The following is a 10,186-nucleotide window of genomic DNA, read 5'->3' as shown; positions in this document are numbered from 1 at the left end:
TTTTTTTTTTGGTTTTTTTGGTTTTTTAATTGGTAATTCTTAAGATGGAAGTATTCACCGCACCACAACTATTGTGGAGTGCTTTTTTTTTTTTTTTTTTTTTTTTTTTTTTTTAACTTTTTATTAAAAAGAGGAGGATCAATATTGTATATATAATACCATAACTGTTAGAGATTCATATATTTTAATATTTTATTCTTTTCATTCATTTGACATCCAACTCATTCGGTTACATGATCTAATTTTATTTTATTCACTAAAAACGTGTGTTTCGTTATATAATGTATTAATAAAATGTTAATTGGTTGTCCTTACAATTTGACGAAAAACAAATTGGTGGTCCTTACATTTTGATGATTATATTAATGTGTCATAGCGATTGCAATGGACCAAGCATCGAAACAAATTAAAATAAAATAAAATAAAACATAAATCACTATTACCGTATTAAAAAGGTGAATGCATGGTTTCTAAAGACTTGGTTATATAAATGATGATAATCGTTACATAAGAGAAGATGTTTAAATTCTTGACTGTTCACAAGTAGAAAAGATAAAACCCCTCTAAATTTGCTAAATTCAGCAAAATTTGCTAACATATATAATAGTAAACATGGTGTTTGTATAGTGACTACAACGTAACAGCAGGAAAACGAATTATCTAATAAACTACTTTATTTTAGTAATGCACTATGCATTTTAAAAAAACAAAGTATTTTTTTAACAAGTACATATTCCTTCCATACAATATGGTCCTGGCAAGTCTTTGCAGCGAACAATCTTACGACAATATTCATCAAAGTTACAAGGCCACATGTTACACTGTCCAGTCTTTCCTCCTCTTCCTTTACACCATATGCCATCACAATCATCTCTTGATCCGCACAGTGGAATATAGCTTGTACCCATTTTTCTTGATGCATTGGTTTCATGCAACAAAAATGTGCCTATATGATATTCAAACGAATTTTTTAAACATGTTGCAAAATTGATGTTGTTGCAGTTGCATGTAATAGAATTCTAAAGAGGGAAACTTACAAGAGATGAGAAAGAAGAAGAGGAAAAGCGATGTTGGTTTAGACGCCATTGATAGAATAGAAGATGGAAATTTTTTTTTTTTTCTCTTCAGATTTTGTGTGTTTAGAAGAATGATTTTGACGACTATATATTGTAACTTTTTTATTGTGTTCTTTGACGCGTATTTTCAGTGTTTGCTTGTTCAAACATTTATTGTGGTCTTTGAAATGTTTTTATTGTTTTCTCATTGATTATTGTTTTCTCATTGACCAATTAATTAATATAAGATTTTTTGGTCAACATGTCCTTCCAAGTTTGTTAAATATTAGCAGAAAAAATGGAAAGTCATGCAAAGGTGACTAGCTAGTGGCAACACCACTTTCTGAAGTGAATCAGAACAAAATTAATCTAAATTTATTTTTCTGTTACTTAGAAATCAAATTGAAAGTTACTTATAAGTTATAAAGCAATAGGATGGATAAGTCCATGTTTCATTTATGGTAGATATTATTTTTTCCACCAAAATATAGATATATATATATATTTCTCAAAATTTGTACTTATGAAATAATTTGAATATGGTGATGATTACATTTAAGTATTTTTCGTAAAGAATACATGTTGATTGTTGACGGTGAAATTCCTTAACTTATAATACATCCTCAATTTCATAAGTTTTTAATTACTATTACTATTTTGATAAAAAAAAAATAGTGACAGTTTCATACAAATCCAAAACAAACAAAAAAAAAGTTCTTTATTAAATTCGTTTTATTTTATCATCAAAATCATCACACAAAGACATAACATAAAATTTTCAGTTTCGTAAGTTCACTAACCATTTATTTAACTAAGCAACGACATTGTGAGTTTTCGCAAATAAATTTTCCAAAAACACAAGTCCTCACAATCACTTGCTGTCTTGAACGGTAATGGAGTCTCAGCTGGTAGTAGATTAAGATTTTTTCTGATTGAAGGTGGTGAAATCGGCGAACATTGACAATGAGAATCTATACACTTTACCGATGCGATTAAACAATGAACATCTTGGCAATCATCTATGGTCGAGCAGCTATGATATTTGACTTGAGCTTCAGCTACAGGTATGGTCACTGATCTGATGCCTAATATCGAGAGATCGATTTCATTAGTGATTGCAAACCAAATTTATTCAGTACATTTAATTAGCATGTGAATCGAAGTTTCATGATAATATATATAGACTTACATGTAAGAATTAGCGAAACGAGCATGAGAGAAATCGCTTTAGATGCCATTTGATTTGGTGAGGGTAATTGATGGTTTAACAAGATAAAACTAATAAATATGAGTGAAAATACAAAAATGTTGAAAGGAAACATATATAAATTATTTAATTAAGGAATAAAAGGAATAAAATAAATTTAGTTAGGAATGAACAGTAAGAATGGTAATGAATTTATTTTCTAGATTAAATTAAAATATGAGAATGGCATCTAAAACGATTTCATACTAATTTGGATATCATAATTTACCTTTTTAGAAAAATTATTCAAATAGAAATGTATAATATTTAATTTAAGTCAATATATAATACTTATGTAATTATATCACTGAAAACTCATAAATTTTATTTCATATAGAAATCTATTTTTTAAAAATAATTTTTTTATTAATTTCATTCATAATAAAATTATAGTATCTATTTTAATTTCATTTGAAAACAAAATTTTGTTAATAACCTTCTTAAGAAATTTAATATAAATATAATAGATTTTATTATTTATGCAACTTATCGTTCAGAAAATATTTAAATTTTGAAATTAATTTTATAGATATTTATTTTCTATTTTGTAAATATATTTGCTCTGATTGTTTCTCACTAAATTGATGAGTCATACTTTTTCTATAATCTTCCATATAAAAATATATGATATTATGAAGTGACCTTAGTGCAGTGATCAATGGTAAGTTCTTAATGCATAATTCACCATCACACCATTGTGTCCCAATGGTTGACAAAAAAAAATGTATGATATTGAAAGTGTTTTTCGTCAAGTGGTTATAGCATCATATGTACAACTGATCACAGGAGTTCGATTTCACTAAGTCGTGTTACCCCGCGTAGGGTTTGGATATTAATCGGGTTAGTAATTAAAAAAAAAACAGAAAAAGGTATGATCCTAGCGAACATTGGAGACTTTTAAAAATGTGAATTTATTTTTAAGATTGGAAATTTTTTCGAGAATGAAACCATTTCGAGATAGCAAAATTTTGGAACTTTTAAAACTCATTTTTCCTTATAAATAATTATGTATTATTATTCCAATTTACTCTAGGTAAAAAATTCAGCACCATTCAAGTAAAACGTATTTTCTAAAACATATTTCAAACCAGTCTATAATTTCAATTAACTCATCAAACCTACGAATATTAAGAAAAAATTGAAATAGATGGGATAAAACTCCTTTTCAATTAATAAATACAAAGAGAGAAATAAATTTTCTAAGAAAATCAATTTCTTATGCACCGTCGCCGGTCGGGGGTTGATCAGAACGTTTTGCTGATGTGCGAGACGGACATCATTTACAGCATAATCAGCATCAGTATTAACGCTGCGTAATATCTAGAAGAGCAAAATAATGTTAATACCAACCATATCTAAAAGATACATATGCTGATGATGACCTATTGTTGGATTTGTAAATATGTTACATTTGTAGTTTTACACATAATTCAGAGTCAGACTTCAGAGAAGACTTTCTTGAGAAACTTCTTTTGTGTGTAATTCCTCCCAAAATTATTTTAGCTATTGAAAAAAAAAACTACAAATACTGGATAGATCTTGTTCACGGTTGATTTAGTAATGGGCCTTCATAGGCCCATGATACTGCTAATGGAAATATAAAGCATTGTGTCAAAAATTCACCGGCAGACAAAAGAAGGTAAATAAAAAAGAGGATCAATCTTGCCAAGGATCGCTCTCTGCCCTAACTTCAGATGGTTCAATTACTTCTGCTTCTCCACTTTTGTCATCTCCTCCATTCACAGTCGAGCTTTCTTCTTCTTCTTCAACTCTACCCCATCTTCCTCCAACCGCCATTGCCATCATCTCATATATCTTGTTCCCCAGCTCAGCCGGGCTATCAGGCTGTTCAACAAACACATCAAAAGTGAGTCAAAAGATCCACTNAATTACTTCTGCTTCTCCACTTTTGTCGTCTCCTTCATTCACAGTCGAGCTTTCTTCTTCTTCTTCAACTCTACCCCATCTTCCTCCAACCGCCATTGCCATCATCTCATATATCTTGTTCCCTAGCTCAGCCGGGCTATCAGGCTGTTCAACAAACACATCAAAAGTGAGTCAAAAGATCCACTTCAGATTATACTTGGAAACACATCAAAGCTAAAGAGCTATTGGATTTCTTACAGTAAATCCACTTGAGATTATAGCAGTGTCATATAAGAGGTCAACCACTCTTGTTGCTTCAGCGCTCTCTGGTGCATTCTTACAAGCAGCCTACACCAGAAAATTTACAAATATTAATGGCATTTTTAGAGATCTCTGAGACGAGAGATTCCTTAAGGAACGAATATATAGCATGCACTTACATTCAAGTCTTTGATGATGGGATGATCTGGATTGATCTCTAGGATTCTCCTACCTCTCATGAACTCCAAGCTTGAAGTGTCTCCAAGAGCTTGTGCCTTCATTAATCTGTCACCATAAACAGCCACAATAAGTTTGAGTTTGATGATGTTAATTTCGGTTTTAATATAGCTTTTGCTAAAGTACAAACCTTTCCATGTTAGCTGACCATCCGAATTTGCCTGAGACAAGCACACAAGGAGAAGAGCTCAAACGATTTGAGACTTGGACTTTAGCAACTTTTTCACCGAGCTGCTGTTTTATCCAGTCACAGAGAAGGTTAAACTCTTGTTTAGCTTCCCTCTCCTTTACTTCATCTTCATCTCCTGCGAGAATAGACAGAATTTGTTACAAACAAATGGTCAAGAGAAACGCACCAGATTTGATGAAAACAATACTTACCGAGTTCCAAATCTTCTTTGCTGATATCAACAAACTTCTTTTCTTTGTAGGTTTGTAAATTCTGAATTGCAACCTCATCAATTGGTTCAACCAAGTACAAAACCTATCATTCAAAAAGCCAGCGGTAAGAAAGCAAATCAAACCAGAATCATGCACCAAGACAATATTATTTGAAGATGAAAACCTAATCTTGAAGCATATACCTCGATGTCTTTTTGGATTAGTTTCTCCAAGAAAGGGGCAGACTTGGCACTTTTTAGACTATCGGTTGCAAGGTAGTAGATCGCCTTTTGGTTCTCTCCCATGTTCTCGATATATTCATCCAAGCTTGTCAACTCCTCTTCATTCTTGGAACTGAAGAATCTAAGAAGCGGTGTAATACGTTTGTGGTTACCAGTGTCTTCGATACAACCCAATTTAAGGAATCTACCAAAGTTCTCCCAGAATTTTTTGTAATCCTGGAATCATTTGTACCACATTAGTATCTCTGATCTTCAAAAGAGCTTAAGTGAACAAAATTGGATTAGGGAAATACATACCTCTTTGTTTTCACTTTCTGAGATTTCTTGAATCATGTCAAAAGTTTTCCTAATGAGCCTCTTTCTCATGATTCTTACCTGTGAACATCATCAAGAAAACAGTGAGACTCTTATATAATAAACAGTTGTCTTACTAACTGTTGACCACTTACAATCCTGCTTTCTTGGAGAATTTCACGGGAAACGTTAAGAGGAAGATCATCTGAGTCTACCACACCCTTCACAAAGCTCAAGTATCTCGGGAACTGCGAACAGATTACGAAACATGGTCAGACAAAAATGGAAATCAAAAGAAGGTTCTACAAAAGAAAGAACTAATATATACAGAAGACTCACAAGTTCTCCATCAAAATCGTCAGAGATAAACACACGCTTCACGTAGAGACGAATGTTCTTTGTCTTAGGGTTTGTCACGTCCTCGTTATTAAGAGGACCCATCCCAGGAATGTACAAAATGCTCCTGAACTCAACCTCACCCTTTAAGAATCAAGATGATATAATTAGTAAGAACCAAAAGAATTCATAAGTTGATATATATGTAAATAGTCTATAAAGGACAAGGACCTCAGTTGTGAAGTGTGTGTTAGCAAGTGGATCCAAGAACTCATTGAAAGCCTTTTTGTAGAACTCATTGTACTCTTCCTTTTCCACTTCCTTTGAATTGCGCATCTATTCAAAAGACACAAAATAATCAGCAAACATTTTGAACGAAAACAAAACACATGTTAAAGCTATCAGGCTTACCCAAAGCGGTTTAGTCTCGTTGGCTAGTTCCCAATCCCAGTACTTCTCAGTTTTAGTTGTCTTCTTTTTCTTTGGCTCACCCTGGAAACAAACAAGTAACAAAATCAACTCAGCAAACAAAAGTCTACGACAGTACTTGGTTTTAAACAGCTTATACAGACAATCAAAAACATAATGATTTTACCTCTTCTCCTTCCTTCACTGGTTCTTCCTCTTCAACCTACACCAATTTACAAATTTTCAAAACACATTAGCAACGTGAAAACACTGTTACAGTTATGAAAACAAACTACCATCCTCACCTCTACAGTCCTAGATTTTTCCTGCCATGTATAGATGGGAAACCCAACGAACTGAGAGTAATTCTTCACAAGGTTCTTGATTCTCGTAGACTCCGCGAATTCGTATTTGTCATCGTCCTGCAGCCAGAAAATAAAAATTCAAATAAACTATAAGAGATCTCAATATCCAACACATCAATGGGAAGAATGATTGAAAAGTACCCTCAAATACAAGGTGATTTGCGTTCCACGTCGTAGAATGTTATCAGGGTCTGTTTCTTCTCTGATCACATATGAGCTACTATCAGCTACCGATTCCCAAACATATTGCTTGTCAGATTTGGGGCTTTTGGTGGAAACAACAATCTGAAAGAGGAGAAAACTATAAGCCCACTCCTCATAACAAATATACTAACAAGAAGACACTAACAAAAAACAAAAGTTTAAAGTCTTCACCCTTTCCGCAACTAAGAAAGCAGAGTAAAACCCAACACCAAACTGTCCTATCAAACCATTGTCAGCACCAAGGTCCTTGTTTTCCTGAATAAAGATAGAAGCATTAGTATAATCAGTCAGTAAACTCTGACATTGCTAGCAACAAATATTCAAAGAGATGGATATTATATATAACCTTTAGAGCCTTCAAGAATTTCGAAGTACCACTTTGAGCAATAGTTCCAAGGCAGTCTATAAGTTCTTCCTTTGTCATACCAATACCAGTATCGCTGCATATTCACATCAAAACTCGTTAAAGTAACAGTTCTACACCATCACCAAGCAAAATGAAAATAAAGGATAAGAATTCACTCCATACGTTATGGTAATGGTTCCGTTGTCAGGATCAGGCTTAATCCTAATTTCAAGCTCTCCACCATCACCAAGCAAAGCAGGCTCTGTTACACTCATGAACCTCAACTTATCCAAAGCATCACTTGCATTACTGAATACATACAAAATACATCCAAAAAACCAGATTTTTAACATAAACACACAAATCAATTCTAAAAAAACAAATCTATTAGTATATATCACAAAAAAAAATTGAACTCACCTTACAAGTTCCCTGAGAAACACCTCCTTGTGACTGTATAAGCTATGAACAATCAAATCCAACAATCTACTAACCTGCAAAATCGAGATTTCAACAATCAAATCTTAAATCTTTATATCCACTGCAACGACACATGAGAATTCGATTTGTACAATTAAAATGAGAGATGCCCACAAAATAAAAATTGAAACTTTAAAGAAATGAAAAGAGAGAAGCCAACCTCGGCTTGGTACTCAAACTTCTCACCGGAGCCTTCCTCAGTCGTCTCTTTCTCAGCCACGGCGGCGTCACACTTCACAGCGAATCGTTCACATCTCTTCTCGAGATTCCAGGTACACGAAACGCCGGTTCTAAGAGCGCCGCCACGAGGCAGAAACGAGGTTCTGAGATGAGAGAGACGAGAGGAAGAAGAAGAGAGCGGAGTGATGGGAACTGAAGTCAAAGGAGTCGTGTATAGACTTCTACTCAAAGCAGGAGCCATTAGATTCGAAACGGTGAAAAGATTTGAGATTTTCACAATCTCTCTCTATCTCTTAAAAGAGAGAATAAGAAAAAGAGTTCGTAGAGAGTGAGTAGTTGAACAAAGAGTAACCTAAAAACCCTATTAAAAGGTTAAAGGTTTAAGGAGAGTGGGCTGTAGTAGAGGTTTCTAGAAGAAGGCGGTGTATAGAGTAAGAGAGATTTTGTGAGGTCTACGATAAGCCATTTCATCAATACCGTAGGATTATCCGTTTGTTTCACACGCGCCTCTTTCAGTGTAGACGGAAAAATAAAACAATACCAAACCAAACTAAACAACTCTAAACCCGATTGGTTTTCCAATAATTGGCGATCGGAATCAATTACAACTTTATATTAAAAAAAATTAAACCGTAATTACAGATAGCTTTTTAACTTTACAGTAAAAACTTCTATAAATTAATAATACTTGGACCAAAACATTTTATTGGTTTATAGTGATATTAATTTATCTATAAATTAATAATTATTATTTTATAGTATAAATATAATTATTAATCTATAGATATTTTTTTAATTTTTTAAAAAATTTTGAATTGAGACAATTTTAGCAAAATAAAATTAAAATTTCGGATGTTGTAAATCCCCTATATATTAAAAGAGAAGCATTCTCACTAAAAAACTGATGCGTCAACATTACAGAGCTCAAAGCACCTTTAATCATTTAACCCTCAAAACATATAATTATTTATAAGTCTATGCCAATGTATTTATATTTAAAAAATAAAATAAATAAACCCAAAAAAAGAATTATATTATTTTTGGTTAAACTTAAAACTACTACGGATTCATATTTTTGGTTCTAAAAACTTACTTGGAGGGAAGTGAATTTTTAAAAAACTTAATACAAAAACCATGATTAAAATTACTACCCCAATTATATGATCTTCCTATCATCATCATTTCCACCAGTTCACCATAATTCATATTCAAAAGTTACAAACATTCTACCTTTTATTTTCTCATGGCTTCTTTCAACAATTTTTTGGATAATACTGACCTACTAAAAATTAGTCATGGCTGAGACGAGACAAGACAAGACACGACAATCATTTCTACACTTTTTGAAGTTACTACAAATGTAGAAGATAATATTGACCTACTAAGAAAATAAGAATAAAAAGTATAGGTTAAATAAAATAAATTTAACATCAAATTATATGAAAATAAATTTTAATTAATTATACTCATGTGCAACGCACGGGTCCTATACATAATTTTATGGTATTGGAATTGAATTTGAAATACTTAAAAAACATTATTGACAGTAAATTATAAATATTGTAGATAAATTCACTTATACACAAGATGTACATAAATTCCAATTTATGAATAAGAATATCAATTGTCGTATTTTAATAGTCTATCAAACTATCAAAATGTAAATGATGTATATTTAGATATTGAAAACCTTAAAAAAGTTTAGCTATTTTTATGAAATATTATAGAATAATTTATATCATTATAGTTTGAAGATATAACATAACAATTGTTTTATAGATATGAGGTTTAGGAGTAACATACTTTATTATATCAACATATATATATATATATAAATTTACATGATTATTAATTTATAATATTATTGAGACCATATTTTACTTGGAGATTTCAAAAAAAAATATTATCTTATTATTTTATCGAATTTTATTACTTTATTAATTTATAGAGGTTTTAGTGTAGTTTTAGATTTATGGTACATTAACAAAACCAAAACCAAAGGATTTTAAACGGGGTTGTTTACAGAAAATCACACCTAATATATGTCTGAACACTGAACTCACGCGCTCAGTGGCGCGAATTTATTTAATTACTTTAAAATTCATACGTATAAGCTTATTGGGCCTATATGTTACGGCCCGTAATAATTTAACTAGAGATTTGAGGATGAAAGAGGCCTATACTGAGCCTGAACATAGGGTTAGTAAAAGTGTAAGACTCACATGCATACACCAAGACAAAATAAAACTGTTTAGAATTTTGAAGTGATGTGAAGGTCTTTGGTG

The 10,186-nt window shown here is 31.9% G+C and overlaps 2 protein-coding genes across 2 annotated transcripts; both read right to left on the bottom strand.

Annotated features, from left to right (window-relative positions):
• On the bottom strand, positions 569-1,128 carry LOC109133417 (defensin-like protein 293). The gene is made up of 2 exons (XM_019246517.1): positions 1,038-1,128; positions 569-946 (listed from the first exon to the last, which is right to left on the bottom strand). The coding sequence occupies exons 1-2, from the start codon at positions 1,084-1,086 to the stop codon at positions 720-722; spliced, it is 276 nt and encodes a 91-aa protein (XP_019102062.1). The 5' UTR covers positions 1,087-1,128; the 3' UTR covers positions 569-719.
• Positions 3,781-8,317, bottom strand: LOC104790153 (heat shock protein 90-5, chloroplastic-like). The gene is made up of 19 exons (XM_010515860.2): positions 7,882-8,317; positions 7,662-7,735; positions 7,425-7,550; positions 7,242-7,335; positions 7,067-7,150; positions 6,833-6,976; positions 6,632-6,748; positions 6,514-6,549; positions 6,330-6,410; positions 6,150-6,254; positions 5,922-6,062; positions 5,738-5,830; positions 5,586-5,663; positions 5,250-5,504; positions 5,047-5,149; positions 4,796-4,970; positions 4,608-4,713; positions 4,426-4,515; positions 3,781-4,146 (listed from the first exon to the last, which is right to left on the bottom strand). Exons 1-19 carry the CDS (start codon positions 8,140-8,142, stop codon positions 3,958-3,960), a joined length of 2,352 nt encoding a protein of 783 aa, XP_010514162.1. The 5' UTR covers positions 8,143-8,317; the 3' UTR covers positions 3,781-3,957.

Source organism: Camelina sativa, chromosome 6 (genome assembly GCF_000633955.1).
Source record: "Camelina sativa cultivar DH55 chromosome 6, Cs, whole genome shotgun sequence".
NCBI classification, from domain to species: domain Eukaryota; kingdom Viridiplantae; phylum Streptophyta; class Magnoliopsida; order Brassicales; family Brassicaceae; genus Camelina; species Camelina sativa.
The sequence above is the reverse complement of the archived record's forward strand: the minus strand, read 5'-3'. Positions and strand labels throughout refer to the sequence as shown.

What these genes read in the sequence shown, in the direction of transcription:
- LOC104790153 (XM_010515860.2), bottom strand. Translation starts at nt 8,142, where the DNA reads ATGGCTCCTGCTTTGAGTAGAAGTCTATACACGACTCCTTTGACTTCA. An exon ending in TTCTCCAAGAAAGCAGGATT is followed by an intron (nt 5,664 to 5,737) that starts GTAAGTGGTCAA and finishes TGATGTTCACAG; the next exon opens with GTAAGAATCATGAGAAAGAG. An exon ending in TGGTCAGCTAACATGGAAAG is followed by an intron (nt 4,714 to 4,795) that starts GTTTGTACTTTA and finishes TTATGGTGACAG; the next exon opens with ATTAATGAAGGCACAAGCTC.
- LOC109133417 (XM_019246517.1), bottom strand. Translation starts at nt 1,086, where the DNA reads ATGGCGTCTAAACCAACATCGCTTTTCCTCTTCTTCTTTCTCATCTCT. An exon ending in CTTCTTCTTTCTCATCTCTT is followed by an intron (nt 947 to 1,037) that starts GTAAGTTTCCCT and finishes AATATCATATAG; the next exon opens with GCACATTTTTGTTGCATGAA.